Source organism: Triplophysa rosa, linkage group LG11, assembly GCF_024868665.1.
Source record: "Triplophysa rosa linkage group LG11, Trosa_1v2, whole genome shotgun sequence".
NCBI classification, from domain to species: domain Eukaryota; kingdom Metazoa; phylum Chordata; class Actinopteri; order Cypriniformes; family Nemacheilidae; genus Triplophysa; species Triplophysa rosa.
Window position 1 is genome coordinate 6,553,394 of NC_079900.1, and position 20,661 is coordinate 6,574,054.

General features: G+C 37.8%; 1 protein-coding gene across 3 annotated transcripts in view; it reads left to right on the forward strand.

Annotated features, from left to right (window-relative positions):
• The window catches only part of rapgefl1 (Rap guanine nucleotide exchange factor (GEF)-like 1), a 33,086-nt gene extending 12,762 nt beyond the window's left edge, over positions 1-20,324 (forward strand). For all 3 annotated transcript variants that reach the window (XM_057347119.1, XM_057347120.1, XM_057347121.1), the window contains 13 exons: positions 1,889-2,039; positions 2,484-2,581; positions 3,227-3,339; positions 4,260-4,427; positions 4,617-4,714; positions 5,735-5,857; positions 8,224-8,402; positions 8,763-8,853; positions 10,315-10,365; positions 10,755-10,842; positions 14,152-14,216; positions 14,904-14,958; positions 18,650-20,324. In XM_057347119.1, the coding sequence (XP_057203102.1) occupies positions 1,889-2,039; positions 2,484-2,581; positions 3,227-3,339; positions 4,260-4,427; positions 4,617-4,714; positions 5,735-5,857; positions 8,224-8,402; positions 8,763-8,853; positions 10,315-10,365; positions 10,755-10,842; positions 14,152-14,216; positions 14,904-14,958; positions 18,650-18,774 (1,405 nt within the window). In that variant the 3' untranslated portion in view covers positions 18,775-20,324. The remainder of the gene's footprint in view (positions 1-1,888; positions 2,040-2,483; positions 2,582-3,226; positions 3,340-4,259; positions 4,428-4,616; positions 4,715-5,734; positions 5,858-8,223; positions 8,403-8,762; positions 8,854-10,314; positions 10,366-10,754; positions 10,843-14,151; positions 14,217-14,903; positions 14,959-18,649) is intronic.
• Positions 20,325-20,661: the final 337 nt, after the last annotated feature.

Below are 20,661 nucleotides of genomic sequence, written 5' to 3' on the forward strand. Positions count from 1 at the left end.
AACTCTGTTAGCGGCCGACTCCCTCGCCAGCCACCGAGGCTGCCGATATTCAGATAACATAATATTGCATGTGTGGAATGTGTTTGTATTTTTAGCTTTAGGGTTTGTGTCACAGAATGTGTGTGTGTTTGATGAGGGGACACCCTTCTCCCCCCCCCCCGTCTTTCATTCTGTGACCTACATTCCTTCTCTAAGTGCGGCCCCACATCCATAATGGCGTCTAGGGGCTTGTCTGTGGGCTTTAAGCATAAAGATATTCTTAGGAAGGTTCGTCTGCACGCTTCAGTGCTCCTAATGCAGCGTGTCTGCAGATCTTTTGACCCCCCTACCACACACACACACACACACACACACACACACACACACACACACACGCACACACGCACAATGTCTGCCTGCGGCAATCAATGTCCCCTGCTAATCTCTCCCTGACTGCCAGCACCACTCCGTCTCTTTCTTCCATTTATCTCTCCACTTCCACACCTTTTTCCCGGTCTTTGACTTGACCTAATCCAGGCCTGATCAGATCTTTTGTTGTGGAAACACCTCTGCTTCCTGCTTAGTCTCCTCGTTTCCTACTCATCAGTTTATTAATGGATTTAAAGGGATACTTCACCCAAAAATGAAAATTCTGTCATCATTTACTCACCTTCGAGTTGTTCCAAATCTGTATACATTTCTTTGATCTGATGCTTATAACCAAACAGATCTCGCCCCCATTGACTCCCATAGTAGGAAAAATTGCTTCATCATTTGTTTTGTTCTGTTGAACACAAAAGAAGACATTTTGAAGAATGTAGGAAAGCAAACAGTTCTGGGGCACTTTTGACTACCATTTTTTTCCTACTATGGGAGTCAATGGGGGAGTCAACAAACCTGTCTGGTTATAAGCATTCTATCAAATATCTTTCTCCGTGTTCATCAGAATAAAGAAATGTATACAGATTTGGAACAACTCGAAGGTGAGTAAATGATGACAGAATTTTCATTTTTGGGTGAACTGTTCCTTTAATAAAACTTGAAAGCAACATAATTCCTTTTTTACTTTGGACACACTGGTTTCGGCTCAACACACGCAGTGTTTGAATGGCTGAATGATCAAAGCTCACAGGCCGAGCTCCCGGCGGAGTTCTCTGGCCGGCCTCCAAACCGCTACAAACCAGGACTCGTGAAGAGTTCATTTTCTGCAGCTGCCCGGCGTCTCACACTGCTGCCGAACGGAGGTGGCGGCTACTGATGATTTTTCAATTTTAGACTTGTTTCTTATCGCAAAGGATGCTTGGCATGCTGACATTTTTATCCTGCATATTCGGATTGGGAACAGGGTGTCTTTGCAGAATTGTAGAAAAATGGTTGTTTTGCTCAAGTGCTTACCGCTTTGACTTACGTAACCTTGCTTGCACAGAACGATCCATGTGTGTGTTTATGTTGTAGTGTGCGTGCGTCCGTGTGAGTGTGTGTGGGTGTAATGGGTGTGTTCCATCGCCCTCAATACTTTTCAAAGGGTGTAATTATTCTGTCTGTCTGGCCACAGAGCTGTAGATTTTGTTTTTCCAGACCTGCATCTGCATCAGGTGATCGGACAGCGGCTGTCTGAGCATGTTTTATCCACACGCACTTATGTACACCACTTCAGTTTTTAAGTTTAAATGTCCAGCGGTACATATATTGTGTCTGGACTTCTTAACCAATAAAACGTCCATAATCATTGGCACACCAAAAAGACCCGATCCAGAGCAGAGAGATCACGTATGTCTATTTAAAGAGCTTAGTCTGCACATACACGTGTAGACATGTGTGTACATTTATATTCAGAGCTTTAAAGTGAGTGCAGGTGTAGGTATATTTGTTGGCTGGTGAGTGTGTCGTTTCTTAACCGCGGGCTCAGATTCAATGCAGACGGGAAGCAGGGTGAAGGCTGGCCCGGCTGGGATGGAGCGGAGCGGAAAGTTGCGGTTCTGACCGTGGCCTTCCGATATCTTGATACGTATAGAGACTTATTGCAGGAGGAGGGAGAACGGTCCAATACCTTCCCAAAGGTAGCGTACACATGAAAATAAACCAGAATATACCAGAATGTATGCAGATTTATGTATTTTGTTGTTATTTTGAATGCCTTTTTTGATTTAGTATGAGACTGTCAAGGTTTCTATGGTAACAAAACATGTTTAAAAAAAGCCACCAACTCAGAAAAATATTGTTTTTTTATGCTCTGGTTTCACCTCAGCGTTTCCTAATGAAAGACAAACACACCTGTGTTATAGAATTGAGCTTTTTTCTATTTTGGATTTTCAGTTTTGGCACATAGTTACGCAAGGGTTATTTTAAACTTCAGTTCTTCTGTTTTTCCTCACAAGTGGTTTTAGAAGTCAGGGCTCAGGCCAGATGCTATAACTTACTGTTTTCACAATTGTTTCTCATTACTGTAGAAAACGTCATCATCATTTTGCTTCTCTGTTTTCTCCCTGTTTGTGTTTTTTTAGGAACTGTATCTGTGCGCTGTTCAAGATCTCAGCCGCTTTCCAGAGTTGGTGGAGGACGTCCTGAAGCTTCAGCGCTGGAGTGAGATACTACAAAGCCCGTAAGCATCATATTCTCTTTATTCACACTGTACAAAATTAATACAAGCTAGAAATGTTTTTATGAAACCTTAACAACAGGAGATCATAATACATATTGGTTGAATTGTGAAGTATTAAATCCCGCAGTGGCCCTTTAAGAGCTTGGGGGGAAGCAGATGCTGATTTGTCCGTAGGTTTAGTGTTTTGTTACTGATTGTGTCATTAAACGATTTTTTCAAGGACTGGCGTTTTTCATAAAACCTCAAACCTTTTTTTGTAATCCAGTTTAAAGAATTTAGGAAATGTTTCTTTCCCTGGCTTTTGAAATAGGTAACGTTCTGTTTAGTCTCCGTTTTGTTTTTTATGGTTTATTCAGCACTGCAGTCTTCCTAACATTAAAGTTCTGTTTAAACGAAACCGATGCCATTTCCCCTCAGAGACGCAGTGTGCTTTGCCTTATTGGAGTTGGAAATGTCTCGCAGTCCAGCCATAACAAACAGTTAAAACACTCGACAGCAATCCTCAGATACCTTTTCAATGCAATTTCCATCCCTAATTTGCTCATTTTAGGCGTGCACTGTTCATGCCTTTTAAAGAGAAATAAATGACTAAAGTATTTACAGCTGAATAACTAACCGATGTGTTTTTCTCTTTATTTCCAACAGGGCAGAGGAGGACAAGGAGAGCCGTAAGAAGCAAGTTCGTCCACTTTTCCGACACTTTCGGCGTATCGATGCCTGCCTACAGCCCCGAGAGGCTTTCCGCGGCTCAGATGAGAGTATGTTTTCATAGTGTGATTACATATTACATAAGGTTACCAGTGCCATCATTGCTGACGAATACCAAATTTCAATATCTGAAATGAACATTTAAGCTGAAAAATGCAAAAGTGAAATTATTAGAGATGATCCCAAATAATCCATTTAGTTGTTGGAAATGTTTATGACTACAAAACTGACAAATTACCAAAAAATATTTTTAATTTTTTTAACAGCTAATATTCATTTTAAAGTTGATCTAAAACAATACAAAATTGTTTTCACAAGTATATTTTAATGATGTACTAGAAAACACACTAAAACACAAACTTCATCACTATCATAGACTAATGAAAACTCATCTAGCGAATGTACAAACTGTCTCATCGATCAATTGATTCCCGACTTTAATAACCCCCTGGATTGCTTAGCTGTGCAGAAACGCTCCTGAGAATAGTTTCAGTGAATCATCTTATTCATCCTTCTTTGTAAAATTGCCAGTCCGCTTCCATTTTATTCAGACCAAGATGACAAATCGGGTCACAGGGAGCGTCTGCCAAGTTTTGTAGATTCAATGAGCTCATCTGATGGAATGGGACTCCACACCACAAGTGATTTCCCAGACCTTAATCAATAGGCAATCTGACAGTACTAAACGCTGCTGACCCCGAATCCTCCAGTGACCCACGCTTTGCTTTTGTTTGCGCGAAGCTGCGGCTAGTAAATGGAAAGCAAGTCAATACTTTACATACGTAACACAACTCCAAGTGCTGCTAAAATATTGCAGGAAATGAATTTGATGACAATGACTTCTGAATAAAAGCGTACGGTCTGTGACAAGCTATTTTAACTTTGTGCCATGCTTGCAGATCCAGATTATGTAGGAAATCTGTGTATTGTCATGTTGAATTGCAAGACTGACTATCTGGTTCTTGATCAGTCTTCTGCAGGGTTTACACACCAGATCACTCGTACGTGACCATTCGCAGCCGCCTGTCGTGTCGTGTCGGGGAGATCTTGGCGCTAGTGAAAGAAAAGCTCCAGTATAGCGAGGATCAGCCCACCCAACCTGCCAACCTCATCCTGGTGGCGGTCACCTCATCTGGGGGTAAGAGTGATAAAGTCATCAAAGTTTAACCAGTTTAGCCAAGATGTGCACTATAACCTTTTCTAATGCAAACATTCTGTGTTAAAGAGATATATTATGCTTACTCCCTTATCATTGTTGTGAGAAATGTCAGTGTTTGGGTTGAATGCGTCTGTTTTAATGTCCCACATGAATCTGTGTTTGTTTCAGAGAAGGCCGTGTTCCGTCCCAGCGACGAGGCTGTTTTCACAACTTTGGGCGTCAACACCCACCTGTTTGCCTGCGAACCTTTGGAGCTGGAGAGCCTGGTGAGAACCGTTGGCGAGATAGTGATGTGAGGAGAGGAAGGGATGTTGCCATGGAGAACCTTATAAATAGCGGCTATAAGCGTACAGTATATGTGACAATCATTTGGAAAAATAATTTATAGTAGTGTTACTTAGGAAAAGGTCAGCAAAGTTGGTAACGCCCCCTCGGCATCTATTTTTGTTAGTAATATGAATAATTCTAATCCAGCTGAATAGGGAAACATAATTTGCCTGTATGTCAATGCTAAATTCACTGCAAAAAATGACACTATTACTAAGCAATTTTTGTCTTGTTTATAGTCTTGTTTTATACAAGAAAATATAAGAATTAGGTCAATTGATGTTTAAAACAAGCAACAACAACAAAAATCTGCCAGTGTGGTGAGAAAAATAAACTTGAATAAGGTAGATAAGAAAAAAGTAAAACTAAATTCCAGTTTATTTTTCTTATCCCATTGGCAGATCTTTTCGCTTGTTTTATACATAAACTTCCCTAATTCTTATATTTTCTTTCATGAAACAGAACTTTTCTTGTCAAGTAAAAGTATCTTGATTTAAGAAGTTTTAGATATTTTTACTAGAAAACAAGACAAAAACTCTCAGTATGAAATTCATTTTTTGCAGTGATTCTTTAGTATTTTTCAAATCTGTAATAAAATTAAATCAGAATAAGTTTTATTCGCCAATTGTGCAAATAAAACACGACAAGAGTATGTTTTCCATTGGAATTGTCCTTTACGAGTTGATTTTAAAAGTAATGGATTAGCATCCAGATCATTGTGATTGGTATTTTTCAACCACACGCTCCAAAAAATACAGACAGTTGGTGAGTCAGACAGTGAGGTCCAACTACACTAACAAATCTGAGATTACGTCCAGCACAGATCACTATGTGACAAAAACAGTTAGACAAAACAAAGGTTATAAGAAAACAATACTAGTTGGACTGTTATTCTAAATTTGATATGGGGACATGTCTATAGTGCTACCTTCCTGTTCTCACCCTCATATCTTCTTCAGATTCCCCTCCCAGAGGAGATCCACTGGTCACCGGGTGACAGCAAACTCCATGACATGAGCGCAGAGGAGGTGGCCAATCAGCTGGTGGTGTTTGACTGGGAGCTGTTCAGCTGTGTGCACGAGGTCAGGACATTACGGTCCTCAAACCATCAGCAGAGATTTAGTCTAAAACACAAACATGTCCCCCATAAAGCTGTTGCATTATGATATCAGTATAATAAAAGATAATATTATCAAATTATAAGAATATGACTGAACCCTACAGAGCTTTCCAAGGACGCTTAATTGGCCACTAAAAGATCAGAAGACAGATTTAACTGCGCATTTAACTTTGGTTATAATTAGATTTTAATTGGGAATCAAGGATTTGTAATGTTCAAGATGTTAAAATGCACAATAAATGTCAGCCATGCCCTAGTCTAATGACTTTGACATTTTGGAGTTCATGTTGTTTTTAATGATAATTGTTTTTAAAGTCCTAAAACAATATATCCCAATGAGTGAGTGAGTACAAAAACAGATCAGGACTTGTTTAAAATGCACACTCTGTAGTTTTCCAATGTACTGTAAGTTTTCCCTGTTCATGTGATTTAAAAGCTTAGGATAATGAATACCCTAGCGAAAAATAAATATACTAAAATGTATTTGAAATACATTTTATGTACGATACATCTTATGTACTTAAAGCCACAATATGGAATATTTGGACCGCTAGATGGCGCACTTTCGAAACAAAAGGCGAAGCTAAATGACGTTATGTAGGAGAGTGGAATTATGGGACATGTCGTTTTCACCATCCAGAGGCGTAGGGAGATCGCTCATCATGTTCACGGACGAGGTAATGAATGAATTTTATTTTATGTCATCGTAATGAATTAGCTTGCAAGAAACATGGAATGTAATGCTACGTTAGCCCGCGACTGATATTGGACTTTGTCCATTGATTTGGTAGCGTAATGCTACACAGTTTTACCTGTTTCAAACAGTCATACAGTCGTCGTTTAAAAAGTAAATTTGAACAAACCCACAGTATTTACAGGTAACGTTACTGGCTACGTATTTTTGTGCGACATATACTATATTTCATAGGGTAACTGCATTCATAACTATTCAAATAATCTGTGCATGAGTATTTCGTGTACAATAAACACATTTTTACTTACCTGTCTATTAAAACACATGCGAGAGCGGAGTCTGTGTCGAGTCCAAGTTGGTTGCGAAGCTCTCTCCATTTAGAAAACGCCACGCTGATATTAATCCTTGTTTTATTTCTTCGTTTGTCCATAAGCCTGCTTGCCTTATTTGGTCTACGTTTACACTTTTTTTGGTTTCCTTTACTCGGCAAAGAGTAATCGTGATCCATAATAACAGAACAACAGATGCTGCGTCCCAGATGCTGTATATCCACTTCCGCATTTGCGTGTTGCCGTAGTTTCTACAACCGGAAACTGAGGGTAGTGCGGAACAGCGGATATTAAGTCACTGATATGCAACAAATACAAGGGAGACAAGGGACGGGCCATTATTTTAAATAGGAATTTCTCTGGATTTGCACATTCTTGGGAACATTTGGGATAATGTAAGTACACAACTGCATGAAATATATCACACTGTGCAAGTGATTTTGGGATATTTCATAACAAAATTATTCCATATTGTGGCTTTAATGAAAATACACTGCGATTGTATTTGTGGTATACTAAATTGGTATACTTAAAGTCTGCTAAATTGGAACAACTAATTTTGTACAGAAATAGTGCTGAAGTCCAACTAAAGATACATTTAAGTGTATTTGATTGTGCTAATGTGGAACTATTGCAAGTATGCTTCAGGTACACTTTAAATATCTTGCATTGAAAGATTGATGTTATTAAAAAAATCATAAAATCCTTATCAAAAGTGACATAAGAACACATGTTTATTGAAACACAGGCTTAATATGAAGAAATGTGCATTGTGTATAAATAGTTCTCCAAATAACGTTTAATTATAATTTTATATCAGCAAGTCATGTCCTCGTGTACTTAGCATGAAATAAATGCATTTTAAATTAATTGTTTTTTACTAGGGTAGTTCAACCCAACCTAAAAACTTTGTAATTTATTCATTCTTATGTCATCCAAAACCTGTATATGATGCATTCTTCTGTGGAACACAAAAGATGATATTTTGCGAAATGTCTCAGTGGTTTTGTGTCCATATAATGGAAGTCAATGGGAAGCAATGTTATTTGATTACCGACATTATTCAAAATATCTTCTTTTGTGTTCTGCAGAAGAAAGTAAGTCAAGTGAGTTTGGAATGACGTGAGGGTGAATAAATGATGAAGGAATTACATTTTTGGGGAACTGTCCCTTTAAATGTATCTAAATTTGTAAAACCTAAGCTTTTTGCAAAGCTAAAAAAGCCAAAAAAGTACTTGCAATGTTTTTCGTGTGTGTTTGTCTCTGTTCATGGCTGATTTTATTGATCTGGATTTGTTTGCACAGGTGGAGTTTGTGTGTTACGTGTTCCACGGGGAACAGGCTCGCTGGCGCCCCCTCAACCTGGAACTGATACTGCAGCGGTGCAGCGAGGTGCAGCACTGGGTCGCCACGGAGATCCTGCAGTGCCAGTCGCTTCCAAAGAGGATACAGCTGCTGCGCAAGTTTATAAAGATCGCAGCCTTGTGAGTGTGCGCTCGCTTATTCAAATGTTGTCTGAAGATTGACTTCAGAACTGCAAACGTGTTAGCATATGGACGCCCACTTGCATCAACACCTTTTCGGTATTCGGCACCTCGGCAGGGGTATTGTTAGTCATTTCACACGGATGTCATTTGTCAATCATAAAAGAGGTCACGTACATGTAGACGTTACGTGTTTAAGAGACAGTAGCAAAAATAACATTTCTTACTAGAAACTTCTACTAACAATTTAAGTCAGGAAAAAAACATTGTATGCCACTTTTGGTTTAAAGAAAATATAAATGTGGTACATCATGTACAAGTGATCATGTGCTTTAACAGTTGTGTGTGTATGTGTTTTAGATGTAAACAGCAGCAGGATCTGCTGTCTTTTCTGGCGTTGGTTTTGGGTTTGGACAATCCTGCAGTCAGTCGCCTACGCCTGACCTGGGAAGTGAGTGCATTTGTTTTCTGAATCTCTGTCTTTCGCTGTTTCTTTCTCTCTTGCGCTAACACACTTTAGCACCTCTGCCTACTCACCGTTTCTAAGCAGCGTTGTGTGTTATTCTCGGCAGGAGGTTATTAGCAGTTGTCATGGTAACAGAACTGAATTAGCAATACTTTGCAAAAGGAAATAATTCCATAGCTGTGTCTGAATTCGCACCCTATCTCCTATATAGTGCACTTTGTAGTGTTGTTCGAATTCTGAGTAAACAATTTATTCCCTACATTTGTTCACTACTTTTTACCCACAATGCATTCTGATTTTGAGTGTACATCGATCGCTCACTCATATTTCCCATGATACAACGCGATCAACCGTCTGTTTAGAATCAGCTGGAGGAGAGTGACCGTTAATGCCACGAATGTACGTTTACACACTTGTGTTTGTTTGTTGACAGTTATTTTCTACTTTTTGAGAATAAACAGATTAAATGAATGTTATACAGTGTTGGGTAAGTTACTCTGAAAAAGTAATTAATGACTAGTTACTAATTACACATTCAATAGTGTAATTAGATTACTGTACAAATTACTCTCTCCAAAAAGTATTTAAATACTTATTACTAATTACTTTCTATATCCTATATCAACCTTGATTAGTTAAGTGAGTCAAGGATAGACATAAAACGACTCTAAATTTATTCAAATAAATCATATAAAACTACATAAAGTACAATTATTAACTGACTTGTATAACAAATGTGAGAAAGATACATTAATGCATGCATTTTAAAGTTAGATTTTGAATTTTAATGTCAATTCCACTAGTGTACACATACACAATATTTAATTCAGTTACATCAGAAGTAACTGTAATTTAATTACAGAACAAATAAGAGTAATCCCTTACTTTACTTTTTAAGGGAAATGTAATTAAATTACAGTAACTAATTACTTAGTAACTAGTTACACCCAACACTGGTTATATATAGCAGTGTTTTACATTTATTACGTTTAATAAAATTACTTTTTAAAATAATAGTAAATAAACGTGGCAAACATTTGTTTTGTTCTCTTTATTAAAAAACTAATACAATAAACGTGACAAATAATGTAAAAATGAACTTTACCAGTTTACAAAACAATCCATAAAGCCACACAGGTGTAATATAAGCGTTATGACGAATGTCCGCGACAGTACTGTCAGACGCAGGATATATCACGTCAGTGTCCGAAATTGTTCGCTCATTTTCATTCACTTCTTCCCCATATAGTGGACTATTTAGCATTCGCTATATAGGGAATAGTGAATGAGTGAACAAGTGAGCATATTCCGACGCAGCTCTCGTCTACCTTTAACTTTAATGCTAAAGTTTATTAAAAGAAAAAAAAAACGCAGGCACATGTTGTTTTCAATATATTGATATTGATTTATGTCTTAAATGAATTAATTGCGTGTGTGTTTTAATAGGGTTTGCCAGGAAAGTTCCGGAAGCAGTTTCAGCAGTTCGAGAGCATCGCGGTGAGTGTTTATGCATCTCTTACATATCACCAATGAGATTTTATAGATAACAATTTTTTTGGCATACAGTAGTGGCCAAAGGGATGTCCGGGGGGATTTTAATGCCCTCCCAGGGTTAGATTAAACCATCAAAATATGAGGTGTGTTGTACACACCTCATAAATTCTGATGAACACAGAGGAAGATATTTAGAAGAATGCTTGTAACCAAACAGTTCTTGGTCCCCATAGACTGCCATAGTTGGAAAACTGTTTGCTTTCCCACATTCTTACAAATATTTTCTTTTGTGTTCAAAAGAACAAAGAAATGTATAAAGCAATTTTTCCTACTATGGTAGTCAATGGTTTGGAACAACTTGATGATGATCATCATGTCTGTGTTTGGTACAGGACCCATCCAGGAATCACAAGTCATACAGGGACCTTCTAGCAAGCCTGAGAGCTCCTCTCATACCCTTCACTCCACTGCTGCTAAAGGGTAAGACACACACAATATACATCTCTTATGGGCGATTTTTGAGATGTCCATATTTATCATACCCTAACCCTACCAGAACCTGTTCACATTATTAGATTTAAAGCAAAACATACACAAACACACCGTCATGTTAATGTACCACTGGTTTCAGTCTCCCAGCTGCTCTCCAGATGCGTTCATATAAAGTTCCCTCCTGTCGTGGCGGTTTGATTTCAAGTCACTCAGAAAAGCTCCGCCTCATTAATTAATGTCCCTCTGTTCGGCAGCTCCTGTGTATAGAGAACTGCGGACCCCCGCGGGGCCAAACATACACCTGGAGCCACATAAATGCACATTTACAACACACACACACACACACACACACACACATCCAGCAATGTCGGCGTATAATATAAAGACTTAATGAATAGCAGCAACGCATTCACACATGGCTACAATGATGTCTTGCTGTGCGTCTCAAAGCAAACTTTTTCCAACGTTAAACTATAAAGGTACCAGAGATATGTGAGAGAAAAGGAGTGTGCCCACGTGTGTGTGTGTGTGTGTGTGTGAGTGTGTCCAGAGTTGGTTTTAAAGTAGCCGTGGGCACCTTAGGTTTTATATCCTGTAATAATAGGAAGAAAAAATATTTTTAATATCTCACTATTTTTTCTACAAAAATGTGATTTGGATAAGAGTATATAGGGAATTTTTGCATCCTTCATGTTTCCTAAATATCACAGAAATTTCTGATTTTGTGCTCAAATACGTGTGATAAGTCATAAGTAGCACAGGTATATTTGTAGCAATGGCCAACAATACATTGTATGGGTCAAAATAATCTATTTTTCTTTTATGTCGAAAATCATTAGGATATTAAGTTAAGATCATGTTCCATGAAGATAATTCGTAAATATATCCAAACTTCATTTTTGGCTGGAAACACGCCTACAAACTTCGCTCGCTGCTGCCCGCAGGAATTACCCACTCAAGTTTGGTATCTATGTAAAGCTTAGAATTTCTACTCTTCATAAAGTCATTAAAGCGGTAAGCCATTAGAGAGCGTTTAAAACAAACTTGTCTCTTCTTAGCATCCCTCTGATGGATGACTTTAAAGGCGATTTTCTCAATATTTTGATTTTCGCACCCTCAGATTCCAGATTAGTTGTAGATAGAATAGTTAGTACCTCGAATAGCAGATAGAATAGTTGTACCTCGGCCAAATATTGTCCTATCATAACCAGTGTTGGGTGTAACTAGTTACTAAGTAATTAGTTACTGTAATTTAATTACTTTTCCCTTGAAAAAGTAAAGTTATTTTGTCTGTAATTTAATTACAGTTACTTCTGATGTAATTAAACTAAATACTTTGTGTAATATATGTGTGTGCAATAGTGGAATTGACATCAAAATTCAAAGTCTAAATTTAAAATCTGTGCTTTAATGTATAATTCTCACAATTGTAATACTTTGGTCAGTAATAATACTACTTTATGTAGTTTTATATTATTTATTTAAATGAATTAAAAGAGCCTTGAATCACTTAACTAATCAAGATGGATATAGGATATTGAAAGTAATTAGTAATAAGTAACTAAATACTTTTTGGAGAGAGTAATTTGTACAGTAATCTAATTACACTATTGAATATGTAATTAGTAACTAGTAATTAATTACTTTTTCAGAGTAACTTACCCAACACTGATCATAACAAACCATATATCAATGGAAAGCTTATTTATTCAGATTTCAGAAGATATAAATCTCAATGTAAAAAAATTGGCGTTTATGATTGGTTTTGTGGTCTAGGGTCAGATTTATTGTGTATATATTATGTATATTCTCACCCATCTGCTCCTTCTCTCCTGCTCATGTCTGTAATCTCTCGCCATCTCCTTCCCTGTAGGTGGTCATGACTCAAGTCTGTCAGGATCAGTTGAGCATCAAACTCTGTGCTGAGTTGTATACAACAGCAAAACACAGACGTCAAAGAACAGGCTCTAGAATAAGGAAAAACTCCATTAAAAAACGAAACCGAATTAAAAATAAGTGGAAAAACCACATAATTGACTTCAAAATATATAAAAATATATAAAATATAATAGAACATTAGTTCTTAAAAAATGTGAACATTTCAAGCTCAACTAATAGTTGCAAATGTTCAAGTCTAACTTTCAGCATTTTTGCCTGAGATTCAAAGAAGCTTTATTGGTATGATAAAACAAATTTTTACGTTTCCAAAGAACAGGAAAATTAAATATAAACATGAACAAATACAGATTAAGATAAAAATCAAATAAAAGTATATAAGTATCTATATATACATCTCAATATAAACAGAAAAAGAGCAAAGTATTGGTGAAAGTTCTCAGTGAGGGTGACAGGATCCTCTCTCTCTCTCTCTCTCTCTCTGTCTCTCTGTCTCTCTCTCTCTCTCTCTCTCTCTCTCTCTCTCTCTCTCCTCTCTCCGCTCTCTCTCCCATCTCTCTCTCTCGATCTCTCTCTCTCTCTCTCTCTCTCTCTTCTCTCTCTCATCCTCTCTCTCTCGTCTCTCTCTCTCTCTCCTCTCTCTCTCTCTCTCTCTCTCTCTCTCTCTCTTCTCCTCTGTCTCTCTCTCATCTCTCTCTCTCTCTCTCTCTCCTCTCTCTCTCTCTCTCTCTCTCTCCTCTCTCTCCTCCTCTCTCTCTCTCTCTCTCTCTCTCTCTCTCTCTCTCTCTCTCTCTCTCTGTCTCTCTCTCTTCTCTCCTCTCCTCTCTCTCTTCTGTCTCTCCTCTCTCTCTCTCTCCTCCTCTCTCTGTCTCTCTGTCTCTCTCTCTCTCCTCTCTCTCTCTCTCTCTCTCTCTCTCTCTCCTCTCTCTCTCTCTCTCTCTCTCTCTCTCTCTGCTCTCTGTCTCTGTCTCTCTCTCTCTCCTCTCTCTCCTCTCTCTCTCTCTCTGTTCTCTCTGTCTCTCTGTCTCTCTCTCTCTCTCTCTTCTCTCTGTCTCTTCTCTCTGTCCTCTCTCTCTCTTCTCTCCCTCCTCTCTCTCTCTCTCTCTTGTCTCTCTGTCTCTCTCTTCTCTCTCTCTCTCTCTCTCTCCCTCTCTCTCTCTCTCTCTCTCTCTCTCTCTCTCTCTCTCTCTCTCTGTCTCTCTGTTATACAGTAGACCAGTAACAGATCATGACTTGATGAATGTTCACTTTTCCAGCTGTCTGTTTTCCCATGTAGAACTCAAGCTTTACTGAATCTCTGCAAGTAAGATGTCAGACGAGCGATGGCAGGATGACATAACATTACATAAGAGTTCCTTTATTATGCATTCACTCTCTCTCTCTTTCTCTCTGCCTCTGCAGATTTGACCTTCCTCCATGAGAGCTGTAAGAGTTTCCATGGGGAACTGGTTAATTTTGAAAAAATGGTGAGTTGGCATATATAATGGAAGCAATGATGTGCTTACACACCCACATAATCACATTTAGCAAGCTAACTGAGGACATACCATCGATAGATTTGAACATAACTCCATATCTAACATGCGTATTACATTTTATATATGTTTTTTACATTAAGTTAGCTATACTCTATACAGACCTCTAAACACTAATCAAACTTCTAAAATAAAACTTTGGTAACAACTTTGCAATAAGGTTGTATTTGTTAACAACATAGTTAATGCATTAGCTAACTTTAAATAACATGTTTTTACAGCATTTATTCATCGAAGTTCATAATAATTTGAGCATTTACTTAGACATTTTTGCAATCAAAATCGGTAACTGTTAACATTAGTTAATGCACAGTGAACATGAATAATTGTATTGACATGAACTAACATTAAAAAGATTTATAAATGCTAAAAACTATATTGCTCATTATTAGTTCATGTTATTTAACACATGTACTAATGTTATCTAATATAACTTTATTGTAAAGTATAGCAAAACCTTTAATATTTTAAGAATGGAACAAAAACATTCATAATGCAACTCTATGATGCATCATAGGTTCAGAACTCATTAATGGCTGTAGCTTCATGTGGTGTGTTAAAACCCTGGAAGGATGGAAGGAGTGTCATATAATTATTCTTTTTCTGTCTCTCCCTCAGCACAAAGTGGCCGAGATGGTTCGAAGCATCAGGCGGTTTAGGAGCAGTCAGCTAGGTATGTACACTCACACACATACAACCGTCTCTGTATACACCCGCAGACAGACAGACACGGACCTGTCAAAAAGACGTGGAGCAGAATTAGAGCACGTCTCCACCCGCCAACATAACATACCTGCATACACACACACCTGTCTAAGTGGATTAATTCATTGCGACTGCTGCTCCACCCTGCCACAGCCCATCTGTTTAGGACAGCACAGCCCTCAGGGGGGCACGCGCTAGAGGGCACCACTTCAAAACACCCGCGAATACACACACGCCCACAACATGTGCTTACACACACGCATGCAACAGCTGGCCAATGCTTCACAACATTATGCCCACTTCAATAACTTGTTTGTGTTGTTTGCACTACCATTGTTTGCATCTACCTTACATCTTTGTGATTTTTTTTGTGCTGATCTTAGACCAGTTTTGTCAGTTTGGGTTCATTTTGTCGTGTGGTTCAGAAAACAATTGCGTGTTTAAGAAGCTGGTCCTAGATCAGTAAAACCGTTATCTTCTATACCACGTTTACTTGTGCTTTTGGTTTCAATGCCTACCGAGTTGGAATCCACATGTCCTAGAGTGAATTCCCGTCAAACAAAACACGGTTTCCATGGCAACCATGACGTTGTATGAGGTTGCGAAGTCGTGACTCGGTTCGCACCTTCACAGGCCACAACTCATCTTTCGCATCGCTGTGCAAAGAGACCACCATGACAAATCTTTCTCTTTCGCTTTCACTTCAAGTAACTGTTTGTGTCATCACCATAATTTTTTGATAATAATGATCATCAAATGCTAAACACAAAAACAAGTAATAGCAGTGACAATGGCATTGAAGAACATTTATTTTTTAAATGTGATGTTTGGAGTAGACAGCCGTATATTGCCGCTGTCCTTCTGAAACCTTGTATCTCCATATTTTGTGGTTTTTGTTTTTTTGCCATAAATATTAGTCACCCTTCATGTTTGTCACTGTCTAAATATATTTAAATATATAGTGATGACTGTTATTGAATAAAAATGAACATTTAATATAATAATGAAAATAATAATAGCAATAATAATAATGATACTAATTATTGTTATAATAATCATCATCATCATAATCATAATAATTTTTAAATTAATACTAATAAAGATTTGTTGATATTTACCAGTCTAAAAAATATTTTCATTTTGATTTGAGATAAAGTATATCAAACCATTGTTGTCTGATTTTATTGCAGATTTGGCATGAGTTATTGCAATCTTAACAAAAATAAAGTAGACAGTATCTGGTGTTTGTATATCTACAGAGAAACAAGTGAATCAACCTGCCTTAAAGGGTCTTTGTTATTGTTAAACTATAATTTAGGAACACTAGAACTAGAGTCAGCTTTGTTTTTGAAATGACTCACTGAGAAAATACCCCCCTTTGACTATTACTTGATTATTTTTTAGCTTTGTGTAGTTGCCACGCAGTATCTCCAGTGACATCAGCGTATTGAAGTCGAGCGGCAGGTCTCAGTTTGTCAGGGTGCTTATCTTCCTGTCTTTCCTGCTGAATTAGGCCTGTAATTATTAGGGCTCATTCTGGCTTCATCTACCTGAGTGGATTGCCCTCCTCCATTTCCATTAGACGAACCGATGCCCAGCCAAGCACACTGGACCTTTTTTTCAGTCTCGTGCGCAGAAGCCATTTTAAAACACTCTGTTTTCTCTACATGTGGCGGGTTTCATTTGGATGGTGCTCTTTTCTGAAATAATATTCATTCATTATACAATAATTCTTCATGTTTGGCAGAATGTCGGTTGACGCTAGTGCATGTGACATTCCATTTGTATGACATTTCTGTAGGTTTTCTCAGAGTTAGTGACGTGTACAGGCCAGAGGGAATCCATTCAAATGGACAGATTGTAGCCGTTGACATTTCTGAAATCACACGGAGTTCCTCACGCTTGCGTAAAATCAGATCTAAGATGAACTTCGGGGGAGCTACTCGGATGTTGGACTTAATGACTGTGTAATTGTATTTAATGCGCTCCTGCTGTCAGAGGAGGGATGCTGCGGATCTGAGCAGGAACATGATCTTCCATCAGTTTTATGATTTATGCTTGTCGAAAAAAGCAGAGCTCTTTAAAATCGGCTTTTTAAAGTCATTCTTTACCAGAGATCAATAAGATTAAGAGCAACATTCAGAGTCTTAATGTAAAGAAACATGTTTTCTTTATTATCTTCTAAGGAGTTTTAGGAGAAACACCTGAGAGAGAGTTTGTATTGAATTGACACAAACCAGAGTATCTGTTAGGTCTCACAGCTCAACTGTGCATCAATAAATGTTCCTCAGGCTAGTGCTTTGGGTTTGGAGAGCTTAGGGGAAGTTGCTCTTGGATCTGCAGTTACCTGCAGCAGCATCGGTCGTGCCAGAAGACATGATTGACAGCTGAAACTGATGCAGAGGCGGAGTGACAGGTTTTTTTCTAGAGATCAGAGAGGACAATGTGCAGCTATTCATAGCTGCTGTTTTCATTCCTGCCTCTCTCTCTCTGCTCTTGCAGTTTGTTCTTTCTTTTAGAAAGCGTGGCTTAGCAACTGATGCTGTCTCTCTAAAGTTAGGTCAGCTGGACATGTGAGTGAGTGAGTGAGTGAGTGAGTGAGTGAGTGAGTGAGTGAGTGAGTGAGTGAGTGAGTGAGTGAGTGAGTGACATGAATGCTGGTATCTCGGCTCTACCACTCCACCATGTGGTCAAGCTAAGTATCAAATTCAGATTCTCTTGAGGAAGAATCATTTTTTAAATAATAAAAAAATTATAAAAATGGAAATTATACTACAAAATGAAAAGGAAAAATTAGATTTTTTAAATAATGAAAAATGGAAATTATACTACAAAAATGAAAATAAAAAAGTAGATTTTTTAAAATAATGAAAAAATAAAAAATGGAAATTATACAAAAAATTACATTTATATGAAAGAATAATGAAAATCGGAAATTATACTACAAAAATGAAAAGGAAAAAGTAGATTTTTTTAAATAATGAAAAAATAATAAAAAATGGAAATTATACTACAAAATGAAAAGGAAAATTTTGATTTTTTTAAATAATGAAAAACAGAAATTATACTACAAAAATGAAAATAAAAAAGTAGAATTTTTAAAATAATAAAAAAATAATAAATAAGGAAATTCCAATAGTGAAGATACAGATATCTTTTCAATTCAAGTTTATTTATATAGCGCTTTTACAATGTTGCATTGTTTCAAAGCAGCTTTACATGAAAGAGCAGCTTTCTAAAATATTTAGTCTAAAATATTTTATTGGCTAAATATTGGTCTCATGCGAAGTAAAACATGCAAGCCATCATGTTATCCAGTTTTCTGAGTTTCTCTTTTCTTATTATATAGTTGAATGAACTCTTAATTTGCATCCTTAACTTAAAAAAATCCTCCAAAAACCAACAAATCTATCAGCAAATGAGTGAAAAGTTCATGGACAATTATCTAGCATACAGTAGCTACAAACATTAAAGTGGAATTCAAATAAAATAAGGATCAAATATAAAATAATAAAGTACGTAAATTGAAACAATCGACAAATGTACATTTTAAGGAGAAACATGTGAAATAAGGGAAAAAGAACAAAAACGATCGCTTTAATAGCTTTCTTTCAGTAGCTTTAATGGAGTTCTTATGTATTTTTGATTCTTACTCGCAGCGGTGGAGGCCGAGCCGTCCCCCTCTCACCTCCAGACGAAAGCGTACGTCAGGCAGCTGCAGGTCATCGACAATCAGAATCTGCTGTTTGAGATGTCCAGCAAGCTGGAGCCAAAAGACATGTGAACATACAAGCCATATCTTCACGACCTCTCTTTCCCTTCAATAAACCCCAGATGCACCACGCTTCATCGTCGCAGATCAACCCAGCTGTGCTGTCAATCATCTCAGGCTCCGCCTCCACACCAGAAAACTCATTCATGGAAACGGTGTGAAATGTGATTTGAGTGAATCTGTGTCAATGTTCTGAGTATCACCACACGTAAAGGTCTGGATTTTATATTACGCTTTTCTCGCTGTTCTCAACTGAAGGGAAACCTGTTTGCACTGCCATCAGTTGAACCGAACCAAACGGACAGCCGACCGTGTCGCCGGCTTAATCATAATGATAATCTCTACTGGACTTTTCACGCGGGCCGTCTGAAACGCAGACTGATTTGATCGTACAACCCTTACGTTATCCCAAACATCTCTTACAACATGAGACAATCTGACCTCCTGACCTTTGGTCTTCCCAAACCCCCTCCCGCCAACATTGGCACTTACTGCGGCCCTCATTAGACATTAGTGTTCTGTACATATAATGGATCCCCAGCCATCAAAAGAGTCTCAAATCCAAGACCAGCTCCTACGTACAGAATCTTCAACTGTACATGTTCATGTAAATAAGTCTCAAGAGATTCACCTAAACACTACAGCAAGCTAACAAAAGCCAAATAAGATTTGGTCACTCTTATATATACAAGATTGATAAGACCAAAAATAAGTGACCTAATGCAGTATTTTCACTTTTAACTGTGACAACCTCAGAATTGATCAACTATTTTAACGTTAATATATGTATGGCTCAACCTTTACACAGTCGAGCACTTTGTCCCAATACGCCCTGGCCATATGGTAAAAGGACAAATGCTAAAGTCAGGGAAAAAGTAAACTCTCATGATTGAAAAAAGTTTTCTTTTATCTTATCATAAGCTACAAAGACTGTACGGATTGACTCGTCTTGGATTGGACTCTCAAGATCTCGTCCCGAGGTCATACAAGAGAACGCCTGTAAGGCTTCACTGTACATACATCATGTAAATAGCGAAATAAATATTAATGACTCTATTTTATGTAAGAGATATGAGAAGGACTCTCAAAAGGAATATTTGTTTTGTAAATCAAAGAACAAAATGTACGTGTACAGTTTAAAAGAAGACTCCGACAGTGTCTGAGGTTTACGAAGAAAGAATTGTATAGTATATTTGCTGGTTTCGTTGTTTGGGTTTGATATCATTTCTTATCCATTACAGATGACTTGTACATATCCTCTGTTTTGGTTGCATTGTTTTTTTTTTTGCGTTCTTTATCTGCAATGGATGAATTGTACAGCATGTTGGTGGTTTATTTGGATTCTGCTGTTTTTATTTAGTCAACGTTTACTCAGTTTTATCTTTTTAAAGCGGGTATTCTATTGTTGTTTTGGTTTTGTACAGAAGTCCGTGTTTACAGTGCGATTCTCTGAAACTCAGACATGTCCAATGAAAGACAAGAGGGCGGACACTGCCCCGCCCACTTTCTTGATTTGAGACAAAAATGCATCTAAAATAAAGCCTCTTGTGATGAGCACTTGAGCCAAACTGCTTCAGATACCTGTGTGTGTGTGTGTGTGTGTGTGTGTGCATGTGTGAGGACCCATAGATTGAAAACAACACAACACAGCGTTAAAGGTGTAATGTGTGAGATTAAGGTGGATCTGTTGACAGAATTGCAATATACATAACTATGTCTTCAGAGGTGTATGAAGACCTTATATAATGAAGCATTATGTTTTTATTACCTTAGAATGAGCTATTTCTATCTCCATAGTCACCGCGGGTCCCCTTACATGGAATTCACAATGTTGTCTCTACAGTAGCCCTAAACGGACAAACTGCTCTACAGAGCGTAAATACGTTGTCTCCTTTGGCA